The 18,624-nt window shown below is 52.2% G+C and overlaps 1 protein-coding gene across 1 annotated transcript in view; it reads left to right on the forward strand.

Moving 5' to 3' along the window:
- Nucleotides 1-18,624, forward strand: part of LOC134413087 (BRISC and BRCA1-A complex member 1-like) — a 165,024-nt gene that overhangs the window by 21,660 nt on the left and 124,740 nt on the right. The window contains exons 5-9 of the mRNA XM_063147159.1: nt 7,416-7,557; nt 9,110-9,220; nt 11,553-11,680; nt 16,746-16,815; nt 17,922-18,094. Coding sequence (XP_063003229.1) covers nt 7,416-7,557; nt 9,110-9,220; nt 11,553-11,680; nt 16,746-16,815; nt 17,922-18,094 — 624 coding nt within the window. The remainder of the gene's footprint in view (nt 1-7,415; nt 7,558-9,109; nt 9,221-11,552; nt 11,681-16,745; nt 16,816-17,921; nt 18,095-18,624) is intronic.

Raw genomic sequence — 18,624 nt, forward strand, 5'->3', positions numbered from 1 at the left:
TGGGACCAACCCATGAGACCCGGGTTCTAGGGCTCAACCATCCAGTCCCTTTGATGCCGTTTGTTCCAGTCAGTATATCTCAGCCTAGCAACCTACCTCACAAGGTTGTTGTGATATTAAAATGGAGAGGAGGAGGAGGACCGGGACCACATGAGCTTCCTTGGACTCCTTGCAAGAGGGGAAAAAAAGGAACATTATCAATGTAATAATAAATTTAAAAATATATTTAGAAGAATTCAGTACAATACGTAGCAACCTTCATGCAGGGCTCTTCTGGGTGTGCCTGCCTACAACTCCCATCATTCCCATGCTAGCTGGGGATGGTAGGATTTGCAGTCTGAAACATCTGTAGAGCACTGGATTGGGGAAGGCTGCATTGACGTGGTATCCTTTCCTCTGCAGCAAGGTGGTTCCTAATCCCGGATCAATTGGGATTACTCACCACAACCCTATCTGCAAGAACAGAACAATCCAAACAGCAGAAGTGGAATTAGGCTATGTTGCCACCTTGGTCCCACCTGGCTTGGTGTTGCCTATCCTAGGGGTGTCATTGGACTCCAACTCCCATCAGCCCCCAGCCAGCACAGCCTTGGATCAGGAGTGATGTGTGTTGGAGTCCAGTGACAGGTTCCCTGCCTCCGGACTACACTGACAGTCTCCAGGGCTTGGCAGGGGGAGCGGTCTCAGAAAGGGGTCTTTCACAACCCTACACTGCTGGGGGTTCAAGCTGCAAACATCAAAAGCAATGGGCTTTTCCCTAAAAGTAAACTAAGTTTCCAGTCCTCATGGTTCTGAATCAAGACCATTGGAAACAGCCTTCTATTGAGTCAAATCCTTGGTCCATCTAAGGATGGTTGTTCATAATTAATTGACCAGAGTTCCAGGTGAAGGTCTTTTCATCCAGCCCTAGCTAGAGATGTTGGAGATTGAATCTGGGACCCTCCACTGACTTAAGGCTCCCTTCCCCCTAAATATCCCTTTTCAAAATCTGGCTACAGGGTCCGCTAGGGGAACTGTCTACAAATATCTCCCTCTTGCCTGGATTCTTGGTCTCCCAAATTGAGCCCCTAGAAGGACTTTGGAAGGGGTCCATTTCCCCCCCATCCGTGCGGGATGGGACATCTCTCCGCCTAGAACAACCAGTTCAGGCCTGGCAACTCTCCGTAGGATGGTGAACCCGAACCAATCTGGCACACCGAAACATACCCAATGTGTTCCCGTCCCGATCTGAGAGCAGATGTTTGCTGCACCATGAAGGAGCGTGGTCCCTCGCCCTCGGCTGCATCAGCGCCCGGGGGGGCTGCCGGATTCCCCCGCGTCTCTGTGTGGCCGGTGTGTGTCTTCATCGTCGGTCTCGCTTTACTTTTTGTCGCTGTGTTTCCTCCGGCCTTGAACTGCTCAATAACGTGCTGTTGTTGTTTTCCTTCTTCTCTGTCCGCTGTGCTTCTCATAGGGATAAACTGTGAGTCCCGTTTGGTAGCAGCCGAGTAGAAAACCGTCCCTGCACGGAGGCTGAGGCCGGATTAGAATTTAAGATGAGCTGCCGCTTGCGGGTTTCAGCGGGAGGGAGAAAACCCCGGGGCTTTGGTGAACTTTGAAAACTTTGGCCTTCGCCAATCTGGTGCCCTCCAGACGCCTCCAACTCCCAGCATGCCTGGCCAACGGTCAGGAAGGAACGCTGGGAGCTGAAGTCCCAAACATCCAGACGGTACCAGGTTGAAGAAGGCTGATCGAGCTTGTAGAAGGAACCTCTCCATCCACGCCTGTATCATTTTCATCCTCATCCTCACTTCACGCCCCTCCGTTTCGCTTCCACGCCAATCCATTCCAACTCTCCTGAGCTCTCCTGGGTGGCTGAGCCCATGTGGGATTTTGAGAGAGCGTTGTTGCGGGCGCCCTCACAAAATGGCTTATTCCGCCCAGAACGGTCTGTATTCTGAACGGCAGATCGGCTGTGCGCCTCTGAGGCCTCACGGGCCTGGGAAGCCGTTAAAGCTGCAGGAGCTATACTAGCGTGATCTGATACAAAAGAGGGAAGGGCTCCTGCAGCTTTAGCAGTTGTGATGAAGAAGGCCTACACACCTACAAAGGACACCTGCTGAAATTCCCCTTTCTCCTGTTAAAGATACAGGAGCCCGGTCCTCCTTTCCATAGGGTCACCCTGCTTCCCCAGCCCATCCAAGTCAAGGGTGGATGGTCTGAGTTATTGCCTCCCAAAATGTGCAAAATGCCCTCACCAAATTCACATTTTCATGCTTTAGCCTGTGGGGAAAATTATAAGCATTTTCGGCCGGTGTTCTATGTATTTTTCTACGATTAAATTCGGTTGAAATTCTGGAAAGTTTAACAAGAAGAAGAAGAAGAAAAAAGGCCCTAATATCTGCAGAATTCATGCTACTCAGGCAAAGCTGGTCTCCTGCGGAATCAGTAGGTGGGATTCATAGAGGTCCGAATTCGTTTGATTCCACTGCAGATTTTCCCAGCATCCCTGATTCTGGCTATAGACTATACGGCCCATTGGGGTTCTGGAGTTGTGCCCCAACACCAGGGCCGTCAATTGTGTCCCCACAAAAAGGTATCTCCAACAATCCCCTTAAAGATACACTCCCGGGATTCACCTTGTTTCCTTAACAACAGTTCGCCTCTTTACTTTTCTTCCTTTCTGTTGAAATTACCCTGTGAATAGTTAACTTACATGTGTTGGGACTACAAATCCCAGTGCCCCCAGCCAACAATGCTGGGAAAGGCTGCCCTTGGCTTTTCCACATCTCCCAAATTTGGGCTCCGCCTGGTGCATGACGAGGAACCAGGGAGAGGCCAGATTTTGAAATGGGCTGCTCTGGACATTTCGTCTTTATTTATTTTTGGACCATTTGCAACATTTCCCCCATTTCTCTCATTGCTTCCCCCCCCCCACAAAGAAGTAAAAACCCAGTTTTATTTGGAATCAAGGCTACATAATGCAGAGATGGGTGGGTGTTTGCTTAATTTTGTCGAATTACGAGACAAGAGGAGGGATTTTTAAGGTGTGGGTCCTAAAATACACAGGCCATGCGGCTGAAATCCTTTTGCATTTTGGGCGTATATCAGTGATAAATGAACCCTTGGCGTGAGGAAGCTTGAGTTGTTTTGGACTACCGTTCCCATCTGCCCCAGCCAGCATGGTCAATGGTCGGGGATCATGGGAGTTGTGCTCCAAAACACCAGGAGGGGACTGGCTTGCCTGACCCCTTGGTAGCCCCCTAATGTAAGGCAGGCCCAGACGTTGTTCACGCGCCCCACTGCAGCCCCTCCGCCTCCGCCCATCCTCACCTGAGGTTCCGAGCCAGACTTTCAAAGGTTCGACCCCCACGTGCACCTGCACACCTGTCTGGGCATGGCAGGCCTCTGTTTTGCACTGGGTCTGTCGTGGGAGGGACGGAAGTGCGGGTGGGGAGAGGGGTTATGGGCCTGTTCTTGACTCAAGCTGGTGCGGGTGGGTGTGGGGGCAAAAGCAGCAGTCCTAAATTCCTCCTGTTGTGTTGCTTGGTGTCGTCTGGCTTCTCCGGGCCTCTCCGCTCCTTTTCGGCTTGGGTTGTTTCTCCCATGGGGTCGATTCGTTTTCTTAATCTTCTGCCTGCTCCCTTGCCTTCACTGCATGCGCCCCCCCCCCAACGCACCTTCTCCACAGAGTTCGGGTGCATCTTCCCAAATCGGCAACCCCTCCCTCCCTCCCTCCCTCTCTCTCTCTCTCTCCCCCCCTTTCTTTTTGGGGTCCTTCACGACTCCTCTCCTTTTCTTTGTGATGTTTTTTCGGCTGCAAAGATTCACACTGAAGGGGTTTGCTGAAGACATGAAACCACGTAGGGTCTCAGGGTGCCAGTTAAGGCTAAGAAACAGCTCATGCTTCCTCTACCTGGGGCCTTCCAGATGTTGGGGGCTACACATTTCCCATTATCCCCAGCCAGCCCAAACAGGTCCATTTAGGCACCAAGTAGGGGAACGCTGCGTCCGGAGACCTCCTTCTCCATCGCTTTTGGGTTGTGTGAGCTGCCAACTCGACCCAAACCGCTATGAAGAGATGAAATTTCTCTCTTTCTCTCTCTCTCTCTCTCTCACGCAATTTTGGGTATGACCCTCCATTTGCACCGTTTCCTCATCCTCTTCCACGTAGGTGTGCATAGGATTTTTTTCCGAGTCGCCATGCACTCTTACTAGAAAGTAAGTTCCTTTTTACTCAAGAGTAAACAGCCATAGGCACACGCTGCAACGAATGAATTACTATTGATTTCCGTTTTTAATCGGGCACTTTGGAATACAACTCCCAGCATTCCTGACCATGGCTCACACTGGCTGAGGCTTATGGAGGTTGGAGTCTAAAAACATCTGGTTGACACCACCTCCGGGAAAACTGACACGTAGCACACTGAAGCAGCTAACCGCATTGCTAATAACATCCTGAACAGTAAAGCTGTTTTTAAAAGTTGAATATAACTTACGCACATTTATACATAATTTGCAGTTTTAATTTTTGTTTAACTTGTGGTTTTAATTCTTGCCAACATCCAGAGAGCTTCGGCTATTGGGTGGTATAGAAATGAAATAAGTGGAGAAATGAAATACATATACATAAACGCAGAGTGAAATAAGAAAGAGCAAACCAATTCAATCAGTAAGTAAAACTATTGAGAGTAGAACCCTAAATGGCCAATTAAAACATGTTGCTCTTATTATTGTTATTATTGCTGTTTTTAGTAATAATAATGAAATGCATTTATTCAAAGCTTTTTTAAAAAATAATCCATCTGACAGGACGCACTGTCCTCACAAGGTGGCTTACTTAAAAGGTTTAAAACACGTCTCACACACACACACACACACGCACACAATTATTACAATAAAAGCATCCATTGGAAACCTTAGTTTAAAATCACCAGCACCAAAAGTTTCTTGTAAGAGCCCGGCGCAAATAAACCGAAGGCAGACTGCAGTAAAAACAAAGTGTTCTTAAAAACCAGCCGTAACGGAGCCCGGAGCATTTCCCCTGGTGTTCCAAAGCTGTGAGCCCTCCACCGAAAAGGCCCTGTGTCTGGTACCTGCCAAGCTCACCCCTCTTAACCTCCTGTTCTTCTCCATGGGGCCCATGTGTGCACCCAAAAACTGCTGTGGAGGGTCTCCGGAGAAGATTTGGGGACGCTGTGGGTCAGGATCCAACTCATGAATGGCTGCTGTCCCTCAGCACCCAGATAGAATTGGATCTCACCGGGAATTCTGCCTCCCTCCTCCATCGTTTTAAAGTAACACTCCTGGTGTGAAATGCAGCTTCTGTCACACCTCCGGAGGCCGTTGGCAGAAAAACGAATAAATCCCTGGGCTCTTATAACTCCCCTCATCTCGCATTAGCGCTAATTTGCTGTGTGTTTGAGCAACATTACATGGCAAACCTTCTCCTTTTTTTAAATGTGACGGTTTGTTGACATTCTCCGATGCCTTTGAAAGCTGATTCATATTCCGAAGGGGACTTATTCCTACACGCTCACACGGCTTTGCTCCTGTCTTGTCTGTTTTTGGGGAGGGCCAAAAAGGATCGTTGAAGCCGGCTTCTGAAGAGGCAGCCCGGATTTGGAAGGGTGTCAGTTTCACGCCTGTTCCTCATCGCTCCGCCTCTGACACATTCAAGCGCTGGGTCCTGGCCGGAACCTAGCCAGAAAATAGGTTTAGGGCAGGGTTGTTGAACCTCTTTTAGCCAAATCTAATTCTGGGGACGCTCTCTGTGCCACATTCCAATAGTGGGTAAAGCCAAGAGCAAAAGTATGTCCAAGTATCAGCCTTAAAACCTTTTTATTATTAATTCACTTTTTACTATTAAACTTTTTTCTTCTTATTATTGTGCTTTTAACAAAGCAAAACAAATCATGAAAAGAAAAAAAGAAAAAGAAATTACATGCATAATAATAGCAATATTCCATTACGTACCACATTATTTTAAAAAAGCGGGGGAGATTATGTGTAAGTTTCTAGAAAGGCAGACTAAGTATCCAAATATTTATCCACTCGCAAATGGTGCCTATACACCACCTGTTCAGATATTGATAACATGAAGTCCCCAATCCATTGCCTTATGGGAAGTGAACGTTTATCCTTCCAACGTTGTAATATAAGTCTTTTGGTTGTCAGGAGGGCTGGAAAAATCCATTTGTGCTGACCGTACGTTAACTTGTGAGAAACCAGTAAATAGTTAAGGAGGGCTTGCACGACATTCAGTATTAAAGAGTGTTCCAATACAACGTTTATCCATATTATGGCCTCTTCCGCAAAGGAGGTGACTATTGGGCATTGCCAAAACTTATGGGTGAGTCACCTTCTTAGTCCACGGGCAAGTTTCAGATGGGAGGAGGGGGTCTTTCAGCTACCTTGTCCTCGGTAAGTGAAACGGGTGAAGCTGCAGCATTATGCTCACTTACTCAGGAGTAAGACTCCCGGAGTGCAGCATGACCTCCTTCCATGTCAATGCACACCATTTCGGAGTTCCACAAACCATGTTCAGACTAGAAGCAAGATTAGAAAGTCTGGATTGCAGAACTGTTTGCAAAAACAGAAAGAGAGAGAGAGAGAGAGAGATCTTGGCCTTTAAAAAGAAAGCGCAAAACCCTTCAGTGTTACGGCTTTGAAATTCATTTGGATACGGCCTTTCCCAACCTGCATCTCTTGAGATGTATTGGAATACACACTCCAACATGCTGGGTAAGGTAGTCCGATGCATCCAGAGGATCCCAGTTTGAGAAAGGCTGGGTTTTTTGTCTGTGGGGGGGAGGAACAGTCCGTTGAAGTTTGCTTGAGTCTCCAGACCGCCCGTCTGTGCAACCACTGCTCTGGATTTGTTTGTTTGAAATGCCCTTCAGTTGCTGCAGGTTGCCACAGGGATGGAACAAAATGTCGAAGCATTTTTTGGGTTGTGTTTTGACATTTTAGAATTGATGTACACATTTGGGTATTGCCGCAAGGAACTGAGTCCATTTCATGGATCCGTAAACTGATTTTTTATTTTTATTTTTTAAAAAGCCATCTTCAGCCAGGATAGACGTTTCATTCCAGAAAGTGGAATTGGCTACCAAGTAATCAGCGTTTACGCCTTTGCAATTCCTGGCAACGAGGCGATCCCTTAAAATATACACATGACGGTGGCAGGTTAAAGTGTCCCGGCTCTCTGGCGGTGCTTAAATTCGTGGCCTGTCTCACGCAGCTCAGCTCCGTCCTGAGTGGCAACTGGCGCTGGATGAAGATTTGACGTTTGTGGCGGGGTGGGTGGTGTCCTCCTGACACCTGTGTCCCGTCCGATTTTGTGTCGTGGGGCCAAGGCGGAGTGGAGTGGGGGGTGGGGAAGCCACGTAGGTTTTGATGGAGACCCTTTATTTCTCCTGACTCTTTCGGTGCAGGTACCACGACAAGCAGGACGTAACCAGCAATTTCCTGGGAGCGATGTGGCTCATTTCCATCACGTTTCTCTCCATCGGCTATGGGGACATGGTCCCACACACCTACTGCGGGAAAGGAGTCTGCTTGCTCACTGGGATTATGGTAAGGCCCCGGGGACATAATGGTAAAACTAGGCAGGCAGACATTCATTGTAACAGTCTCTGTAGCCACGCCCCCCCTAGAGAACTTCTATAGTGCAGGCACCTAGTGTGGGACAGCTTCCAAATCGCGTGAGGTCCTGGTTCCTCTCTATTCGGCCCTGGTTAGGCCTCATCTGGAGTATTGCGTCCAGTTCTGGGCTCCACACTTCAAGGAGGGCGCAGACAAGCTGGAGCGTGTTCAGAGGAGGGCAACCAGGATGATCAGGGGTCTGGAAACAAAGCCCTATGAAGAGAGACTGAAAGAACTGGGCATGTTTAGCCTGGAGAAGAGAAGATTGAGGGGAGACATGATAGCACTCTTCAAATACTTGAAAGGTTGTCACACAGAGGAGGGCCAGGATCTCTTCTCCATCCTCCCAGAGAATAAAGGGCTCAAGTTACAAGAAGCCAGATTCCGGCTGGACATCAGGAAAAACTTCCTGACTGTTAGAGCAGCACGACAATGGACCCAGTTACCTAGGGAGGTGGTGGGCTCTCCCACACTGGAGGCCTTCAAGAGGCAGCTGGACAACCATCTGTGAGGGATGCTTTAGGGTGGATTCCTGCATTGAGCAGGGGGTTGGACTCAATGGCCTTGTAGGCCCCTTCCGACTCTGCTATTCTATAATTCTATGATCCATCTCTGTCTATACCAGGGTGGGCATTTTGAAGTGCTTTGGCCTAGAACCCACATTAACTCTCAACACACACACACACACACACACCAACAGTAAATAGCAGCATTCCCTGTTGATTAACTTCAGAAACCTAGCATAGCAGGACAAAGACTTTCCCCCCTAACACCCTGACTTTCTTGTTGCAAGGTGTCTCCCTCGCTGTGTTTGTAAAGAAACAAAGAAATAAATGAACAGGAGGAAAACATTCAGAACTGTTATCCGTCCAGCTCGCGCCTGCAATGGCCCACTCCGTTCAATTCTGCTGCTTGCACAGACTCCGTCCTTGCCTTCTGGCAATTTTCTCCCTGATGTTCTAGCTTTCTCTATGCAAGGACTTTTTTTTACAAAAAATGGGGGTGTTGTGTGTGTGTGTGTGCGTTTAGTGTGTGTGTGTTGCATTATACCACATAAGGGAACATTCAGGAAAGCTGAGCAGTCCTCTGGAAAATGGTACAGTCCTTTCTACCAGCTCAAGACTCTACCACCGTCAATGTATTTTGCATCATATTAAGCCTAGGAAATTGCAGGTTTTAGGTCTGAAACTGCAGCCTACCCACCACATTCTCCAGTATCCGTCCGTCCTTCCTTCCTTCCTTCCTTCCTTCCTTCCTTCCTTCCTTCCTTCCTTCCTTTCTAATATGGCCCACCTTTTCCCTGGCTGAGACCCCCTCCTCAAAATGCCACGAACGGGACAATGGCAATTGCACAATAAAAGCCCCCTCTGTAAGCCCCTCAAGGTAGACTCCGGCCGGCGCATCGCAGGACAGATCCGGCTTTCCCATCCTCGAACACCCCCCACCCCCGCCCCTGATCACGGCCCTCTTCTTTGTGTGGCAGGGCGCCGGGTGTACAGCCTTAGTAGTCGCCGTCGTGGCCCGAAAACTTGAACTCACCAAAGCTGAGAAGCACGTCCATAACTTCATGATGGATACGCAGCTCTCAAAGCGGGTAAGAGAAGGAGAGTCCCTTGACTACTGCACCCCCCACCCTGCAAAAAAAGGAAGATGCAATTTTAATTTGCAGTTTCTAAATCATAGGAAATTATCGTTCCACTCTATTATTTTGTGGTGGTCATATGTTGCGTCCGGTTCTGGACACTGCAGTTTCGGAAGGGGGATGAGTTCAGAAAGGGGAGGAACTAAAGCCCCATGAAGTAAGAGGAAGGAACTTGGTCTGTTTGGCCGTGGGAAGAGAAGGCTGAAGGGGAGAAGATCAGACTTTCCAAGTCCCTAAAGGGGTCACACTCCAAAGAAAGCCACGATCGGTTCTACGTCGTCCAAGACTATAGGACGACTGAAGTTACAGGAAGGCAGATTTCGGTGGGACATTAGGGAAGACGCCCTAAGGGTCCGAGCAGTCAGGAAATGGATCCGGCTGCCTAGGGAGGAGGTGGGCTCTCCATCCCTGGAGGGATCCGAGCAGAAACCAGGCAGCTGTCTGTCGTAGAGGCAGGGCCGGTGCCAGGCTTTTTTGCGCCCTAGGCAAGGTGAGCTACGTTCACCCCCCACCCCCACCCTACCGTACCCCCACCCCATCCCAGGTAGGCGAGACAGGCGTTACCTTTCCCTCGCGTGAAGACGTCCTGGTTTGGCTTCGGCTGGGCGGGCCGTTGCGGTGGGGCAGGCGGGCGGGCGGCTCCACGTTCTGATGTCTGGCGTGCCCGGACGCCAGAACGTGGAGCCGTTCGTTCACACACACACCCAGCGTCCCAGCTTGGCTTTGGCTGGGCGGGCCCAGCTGAAGCCAAGCTTGGATGCTGGGGGAGGGGCGGTCAGACGGCTCCATTCTGACGTCCGGCACGCGCCGGAAGTCAGAACGTGGAGCCGTCCATTTGCCCCCCCCCCCGGCAGCGTCCCAGCTTGGCTTTGGCTGGGCGGGCCCAGCTGAAGCCAAGATGGGACGCTGGGGGAGGGACGGTCAGACGGCTCCACATTCTGACGTCCAGTGCACACCGGAAGTCAGAATGTGGAGCCGTCTGACCGCCCACCACCACCACCCAGTGTCCCGGCTTGGGTTTTTGGTGTGGGGCGGAAGGGCGGCTTCGGAACGGTGCACCCGGAAGCTAACCTCGCTCGGCCAGAGAGGCTCTGGGAGTGGGAGGGCGACTTCTGGGTGCGGCGTTCGGCGCCCCTCTTAGCTTGGCGCTCTAGGTGGCCGCCTGACTGGCCTCTATGGGAGCACCGGCCCTGCGTAGAGGCTTTAGAACTGGGTTCCTGCGCTGAGCAAGGGTTTGACTACATGGCCTCAATGGTCCTGTCCAAATCGAGACAGCTGGGTTGCGAGGACGGGTGCCTTGGTGCGCAGACAAGATTCCTCCCCTGGTAGGAGATCGTTTTGAAAACCCCGAAGGCTGCAATCCTCGGCCCGGCACACAGAACGTGGCAGATGGGGAACGGAATTGATTCTGGCAGCTATTTCTTCGCATTTATTTCCTTCACACAGGGGTGCTGAACCTCTTTCAGGCCGAGGGCCGGATTCAATTTCAGAGGCGCTCTCTGGGGCCGCGTTTCAGGGGTGGGCGGGGCTGAATGTGTTTCAGGGGCGGAGCCAAAAACGCCAAATGATCTACCAGCCTGTTTTAGCTTACAGCGCTTCCTGCCTGTAACTAAGACGTAGGAGAAGCCTTGCAACTTTGCAGAATGGGGGGGGAAATGGGGATACCCCAGAGGGGGAGCCCGAACCTGGCCCCTCCCCCTCTCCCCCTGTCCTTTTGTGCAGTTTTCCCCACATCCTGCTTCAAAGGCCTCTTTTAAAGGCTGCAGCGAAAGTGTCTTGCTAAAATCAGCTGGTATTTGGGGCATTTATGTCCCCACCCCGTTTGCTCCACCCCTTTTGCCCCTGTTGAAATTTTAGCCCCTCCCCCACCCCCCAGAGCCTCTCAGGATTGCAGCACAGGCGCGCGGGGCACGTTTCATTCGGGCATGCACCCAGGGAATTATTTTTAATGGCGAACGTTGATTGAATACTCAATCATAAAGGAGATTTTTTTGTATTCATTTATTTATTAAACACTGTGGACACTGATGCTCTGCTATGGGTTCAACTTGCCTGACTGGGAGGGCCGTTGCAGGTGAGGGTTGGATTGAGAAGACGCTTATTGGTTGAGACATTAGGGTGTGCCTGGGCACACCCGGCACACCCCTTACACACCCCTATGGATTGCAGGTTCGCCTCCTCTACGTGAGCAGTTAGCCAGGAAGGTGTGTCGTTCCTCCTTTCTTGTTGCTCTCCGTCCTCTGTTTTTAATCCGCCTCCTCCTCCACCCCTGTGTTTCCCCCAGGTGAAAAATTCTGCAGCCAACGTACTCAGGGAAACGTGGCTCATTTACAAGCACACCAAGCTGGTGAAGAAGATCGACTGTGCCAAAGTGCGGAAACACCAGCGTAAGTTCCTCCAAGCCATCCATCAGTAAGTCCAACATGTTTACCTGCTTCAAAACGACCCAGTGCCTGCCGCTTTCCGCCCCTGGCCTCCCCCCCCCCGCCTCCCCTTCACGCTGCTCCGTCCCTCAGGCCTCTCCGGGGTCCCTTCCTGAAATCCGTGGGGCTGGGATCCTTCCCTGCTAGATCCCTGCCACTTGAACCTTGCAAAATCCATTGCTTCCTAGAGGGTGCGGGGTGGATCCGTGGGGTGGTCGTACGGGTCTGCTCTGGCTTGCGTGGACAGGGGTGGCTGCTGAGGACGGCCGTGTGGTCATGCGTGAGCACGACCGAGAGATGGGGGTGGGGGGTTATCCAGGGCTGGGGCCAGGCTGCTTTCACCCACCCACCCTGACCCAGCATACCTGGGCGCGGGGCGCCATCTCGCCCGCCCAGCCGAAGCGAAGCCAGGATGCTGGAGTGGAGTGTGTGTGTGGCTTCGCTTTGGCTGGGTTGGCACCCAGCCGAAGCAAAGCCAGGATGCTGGGGCGGGCGGACGGCTTCAGAATGGAGCACCCGGAAGCCGCCCTCTCAGAGCCGCTGTGGGAGAGCGGCTTCCGGGTGTGGCGTTCGGCGGCGCCCTTACCTTGGCGTTCTAGGCGGCCGCCTGAGTGGCCTCTATGGTAGCACCGGCCCTGGGGTTATTCCAAACTGGACCACCGGTCCATGAAGCTCAGTATTGTGGGCTCCGATTGACAGTGAACCTCCGGGGTTTCGGGTGGGGCGGGGTCTTTCTTGCCCTACCTGGGAATTGGTCCTGCGGCCTTCTGGATGCAAAGCACGGGCTCAGCTGGACGACTTATTGCCCTTCTCCTAAAAAATAAAACGAGATTCTAGTCCTCATGGTTCTGAGTTGACGGCTGAGTGAAACAGGGATGTCCTTTCCTGGGCAGCTACGGTCCTTTCCAGGGAGTGGGGTGGGGTGGGGGACAGTCCAAGTGGAGCAGGGGCTGATGTTCCCACACAGGAGAGTGTGGTGTAGTGGTTGAAGTGTCGGACTGGGAGTCGGGAGATCCGGGTTCGAGTCCCCACTTGGCCATGGAAACCCACTGGGTGACTTTGGGCCAGTCACAGACTCTCAGCCCAACCCACCTCACAGGGCTGTTGTTGTGAAGACAAAATGGAGAGGAGGAGAAGTATGTACGCCAACTTGGGGTTCCTTGGAGGAAAAAGGGCGGGATATAATAATAATAATAATAATAATAATAATAATAATAATAATAATAATAATAAATCGGCCCCTTTGACTGGGCAGCTCAGGGTTCTGTATCCTTTACACGCTGGAGGACCCTGCGAGGTAGGTTAAGCCGAGAGGGAGTGAACGGCATAAGGGCCTTCCCCCACATCCTGCTCTAGCACTCTAACCACTACACCACACTGCCTATGAAAAGCAGCATCCTTCCCCAGTGTACCTTTCCCCGCAAAGGGGTCCATTTGGGTCAGTACCTATCCTGAGTCTCAGTCTTTGCCCTATACAAATCCTGGAGCCTGGAGGCCAAATCCTGCTGTCTGGCGGTTCCAATCCGGCCCTCATGCACCAACCTCTGATCACTTGTTTCCCAATTTCCTCGAAGTTTTCTCCTCCCTTCTGAAAGGTCTAAATGCCTCTCTGGAGACTGAGCGACTGGCAGGAAGAAATTTAAGCTACAATATGCTGGTTTCAGGGTTCTTTCCTAGGACCTGCACCCCCTGAGCGAACTCCTTAAGGATTTCTGCCTCCTTAAGAGTCCCACCTTCCTTGTAAGCCTGGGATGCAGACACATGTGGCTTAGCACAACTGTTTACTAGTGAATTAAAACAACCAAATAACAATATGATACAAGAGGCATTAAAAGAAAATAAACATTTCGAAAATGCAAGTTCTTTTACCCTAGGCTGCACGTAGGCTTCTTCAGGCTGCTTCTTTCTGCTCCTTCCTCATGGTCTGGCCTTTCTCTCTGGCTCTGCTCTATTGGTTAAAAAGCCTTATACATTTTGGAGTGCCAAATTCCTCCTTTGTCAGAATCGGACCGCTGCCATCGTACAGTGCACACCCAGCACTGAGAGAGGTTTTCGACTCCTACATGCCCAAGGCAACTTGCGTGTTGTTGAGTTGTCTATTCTCCCCCAGTGCACTTTGGATTGGGGCCACCCTCTCTGGCCAGAGTCTGTGGATTGTGCCGGTGTGTGTGTGTGTGTGTGTGTGTCTGTTGAGGGAGGAGGGAATCCGTGGGCGTTGGGAAGTGGAGAAGGCCGCTTTGGTGTCTTGTCTGGCTACGGGTCCCCCTCGCTGGTGTTACTTAAACCTCTGTTGTTGTTTTGTCTCTGTTTTGCCCCCTCCCCGCCCTTGCAGAGCCCAGAAGTAAGTTCATGTGTGTCTCGCCGCTGCCTCTCTTTCTCGAATGTCCGCACTTTCTCTGCATGGTTTGTCCATCTGGTGTCCACCCTCTGGAAGGCCATAGCGGACCCCATTGACCCGCACGCACACACAACGCCGCATTTCTGGCTCGCTTGCCCTGGGTGTTCCACCCCTCCCAAATTTCGCTCCGCCTGAAATTTGGACCCGCAAAGTTCCCCAGACAGTTTGGATTTGTAGCATGTCTCCCCGTGCAAATGCAAATGCCGTGTCTTTATTATGATGGCCTGCCCCCAAACGCACACTGTGGCTTCCACGCCGCTCTGTGTCTGCCTCGCGACATTGCTCCGGTCCTTGTGGCCCAGCAACGTGGCTTTTCGTAGGACGTCCATGCCCATCCGGGTGAATGGGGCGGCCATTTCAATTCATCACGCGCACAGACGGACACGCACCCTCCTGCCTGCCAGAAAAGCCTTCTCCGGATTCATGGCTGCTCGCCCGGGCCACACCCGGAAGCCTCCGTCTTCCCCGATTCCCTCCTGGATCAGACCAAGAAACTCAACCAACCCAGTATCCTGCTTCCGGAAGTGGGTAACTAGGCAGACGTCCCAGTAGGACATGGAGGTGATCATATCACCCCTGTCTTCTTCTTTTTTGTCCCTCAGTAATTAGTATTTAGTACAGCCTTCCTCAACCTGGGGCGCTCCAGATGTGTTGGACTGCACCTCCCAGAATGCCCCAGCCAGCTGGCTGGGGCATTCTGGGAGTTGTATTCCAACACATCTGGAGCGCCCCAGGTTGAGGAAGGCTGATTTAGTATTTATCCTGAATTGGAACCCGGAGCTTCCATTTAGCAAACGATAGATCGCCTCTGTAGATTTGCCTAACTTTAGAGATGTGTGAGAATCCCGTTTTGGCTTGCAAAATGAAGCGAACAGAAGAAGACACACCACTGGATCGCAAGCACACATCTGCCGAAAACGGACCTGTACAACTTGCGCGACTTTTCCCATTCTAGATGGACCCTTGGTCTGATCCAGCATCAGGGCACTTCTGATGTCCTTATGTCCTAAGAAATTCCAAGGAGAAGGCCTTTTCGGTGTGGGGGGATTCTCATAGGTTGCGTTCAAGGATCTTGTGTTTTCCTTATGTACAAGGTGGCTGAGGAGCAAATATTTCCTTTTACAGTCATATCGTTTGTAGCCTGGAGTCTCTTTGGCTTCCTACAATTCAATTTAAGCCCCGAGGGAAACATCTCATAGGACGTTTTCATATTAGGAAGTGTGGGCAGCCTGGGAGGCTGCAGAGCGAAGGGGAAATGTGTAACAGAAAGCGACAACACACACACACACACACAGCACCTTTGCTCACCTTGTAATGACTAGGTATGCTCAAAAACACCAACGAAATAAATTCGGAAGAGATTATAAAATCCCCCGAGAATGAGGCAGAAAAATGGAAACCTATTCAACTTTCAGGAAACTGGACGACAGCGCTCAGTCCCCCTCTTCCCTGGCGATGGACACAACGCTGCCACCCACATGCCTGCGTTGTGCAGGATGCAAAATTGGGGCTGCTGACACAGTTGTTGCTCTTGCTACTCGTGGCAGTGCAGAAAACAAAAGAAAAGTTATGGGTGGGGAACAGTGCTCAGCCTCCTGGTGGTGAGCCCTGCGTGTGCGAAACTGCTGCGAATTTCTTCTTCCCCTGGAAAACTTGGGTGAAATCCCCCCCACAACCCATTTCTCTGCCCACAAATAGGGGGGAGGGTTTGGGGAGGACATTTATGCAAAGCTCTAAAATAAATTTTTAAAATTAGCCACGCCTCCTGGCCTTGATAGGAGTTGGAGCCTTGTCCAGGTGCTTCCAAGGAGCCAATCGGCCGAATCCTTGAACTGTCATTTGTTCCTAGCAAACTGGTCCTTGGACGTGAACTTGCAAAGTCAAGGATTCCCTTGAGCTCCGTGTTCCGTAACGGCCCCGGACGACGTCTTCCTCACCGTCCCCAGATCCAGGCAGAACCATTTCTAGCCGTTTCACCTCCAGGCCTTTCGTAAAGCGGATGGGGCTTCTTGGCCGGTTCCAGGCCAAGCCGCCCCAAAACGCTTCGCTTCACAACAGGAAGCGATCCGTCTTCGATGTGGGGGGAATCCCCTTTTGCAGCTACGGTGAGGAGGCAGCTTAGTTCACCGGGAACAGGGAAGTCTGGAGGCCAGCGTTCCTGTGGATAAAAAGAAAAAAGCCCCTGCAAGCCCTGGGAACACTACGCCACTGGTTTCATCCAAAGTGTTTTGTAGACATCTTTTAAACCTCTTTTGGGAGGGTGTTGGGGGTGGGGGGGTAAGACACCCCCCCCAAATGACGTGCGAGCCATCCAGGAGAATGGAACCACTCTTGAAAAGCAGAGTGAGCGGCCCCACTGAGCGCCTTGTCCTGAACAGGAAGGCCTTCCCTGAAGCAATTGCAGGGGGGGCAAGGGCCCCCCTCTCTCCGCTGTCCACACCCGCGCCAATGCCGCCCCCCTCATTGGCCAGCTGCATGCGTGTGTGCGTGTCCGGATCCAGCAAGGTGGGATCCGGAGTTGTGTGCATGCCCTGTCTCCCGTGACGATGGAGCCTCCTTTCTCGTCCGTCCCACCGACGCAGGTCGCTGCCTTCGCCCCCACCCCCACCCCGGCTGCCCGGTTTTTAACGGTCCCGATCCTCACTTTGCTTTCCAGGTTGAGGAGCGTCAAAATGGAGCAGCGGAAGTTGAGCGACCAGGCCAACACTCTGGTGGATTTGTCCAAGGTGAGCTAGGCCCGTGGGCAGCCGCTCGGGGCCAGGGGAAGGAAGCAGCGGGCGGCAGGCGTTCCCCACCCAGCAATCCCAGAGGCCTCCAGAAGGCGGGGCTTACTTTCCCTGCTCCGCCCCCTGGAGGAATCTCCACTGCCTGCTACGGCTGACGTGGCACGAAATGGCGACGCCAAAGTGGCTTTGCTCCTTCCTGGGAATCACTTTGGCAATGGGGCGAGGGAGGGAACAGAAGGCTTAGCCTGGCTCCATCTTTCCCAGTGTTGGACTCCAAATCCCATCTGCCCCAGCCAGCACAAAACGGGAGAGAGAGGGAGAGGGAGGGGGAAGGAGAAAGCATGGCGTAAAGAGAGAGAAAGAAAAAGGGGTAGCAAAAAAGGAAGAAGGGGGTGGGGTGGGATAAAGAGAGAGAAGGGGTGACATACAGAAAAAGAGAGAGAGAAGGGGTGGCAGAGAGAGAGAGAGAAAGACATGGCCGAAATAAAGAGAGAAGGGGTGGCAGGAAGAGAGAGAGAGACATGGCAAAAATAAAGAGAGAGAAGGGGTGGCACAGAGAGAGAGAGAGAGAGAGAGAGAGAGAGACATGGCAAAAATAAAGAGAGAGAAGGGATGGCAGAGAGAGAGAGAAAGACATGGCAGAGATAAAGAGAGAGAAGGGGTGGCACAGAGAGAGAGAGAGAGAGAGAGAGAAAGACATGGCAGAAATAAAGAGAGGGAAGGGATGGCAGAGAGAGAGAGAAAGAAATGGCAGAAAGAAAGAAAGAGAAGAGGTGACAGGGAGAGAGAGAGAAAGACATGGCAGCAATTAAGAGAGAAGGGGTGGGAGAGAGAGGGAGAGAGAAAGAAGGGGTGGCAGAAAGAGAGAGAGAGAGAAGGCCTGGCAGAGAGAGAAAGAAGAGGGTGGCATAAAGAGAGAGAGAGAGAGAGAGAGAAGTTGACTCACCCACGTTTGGCTCTGCCCCCACCCCCACTGGCTTTGGGCCAGCTCACAGCCGCTATCCGGCCTTCCACCCGTGACCCACCAAGGTGCGTGCCGGCGGGAGAAAAGAGGCCGGCCACCCCAGCCCTCACCGGCAGCCTTTGCCCTCTCCTCCTCCCGGCAGACGCAGAACGTCATGTACGACATGGTGTCGGAACTGCAGGAGCGCAACGAGGACTTGGAGAAGCGCATCAGCGCCCTGGAGGGCAAGATTGATCGGCTGGGCCTCACCCTCCACGCCCTGCCCAGCCTCGTCACCCAAGCCATACGCCGGCAGCAGCAGCAGCAGCAGCAGCGGTCCGTGGCCCGGGCTTGCGGCACCCCCAACAGCTCCGAGCGCTCTTCGTGGACTCCCACGCGCCGGCGGAAGTCTCCCTCCACCGCCCCCCACACATCCTCGGACAGCGGGTGACCGAGGGTGGCGGGGATCCCGCTCGACTTACCTATGGCCATTGTGTGGCCGATATTTTCGCCCTCTTGAGCTTTTTTTCTGGAAAGCCCTGTGAAGTTACAGCGAGCCTCCCCAGAGTTGTGGCGCTGAGGCGGAGGCTTCCGAGGGCGCGGGGACGGGACGGGACGAGGGGATGGGGGACGGGGGGCGGCCAGTTCCAATGTAACATTATGCAAAGCCATTTGGGGGGCAGAGGGGGTGGGGAAACCCGTGTAAAAAAAAAACCCACATAAATGCAAATTTATGATAATGAAGGAGGAGGCGGTGCTTGCTTTGTGTGTGTGTGTGTGTGAGAGAGAGAGAGATGAAGGTGCGACCTTGTTCCTGAGGGGAGTGGGCCCGTCTCTTGGACAGCGGCAGTAGGGCGACGTTTGAA

The sequence above is a fragment of the Elgaria multicarinata genome, chromosome 23, assembly GCF_023053635.1.
Source record: "Elgaria multicarinata webbii isolate HBS135686 ecotype San Diego chromosome 23, rElgMul1.1.pri, whole genome shotgun sequence".
In the NCBI taxonomy this organism is placed as follows: domain Eukaryota; kingdom Metazoa; phylum Chordata; class Lepidosauria; order Squamata; family Anguidae; genus Elgaria; species Elgaria multicarinata.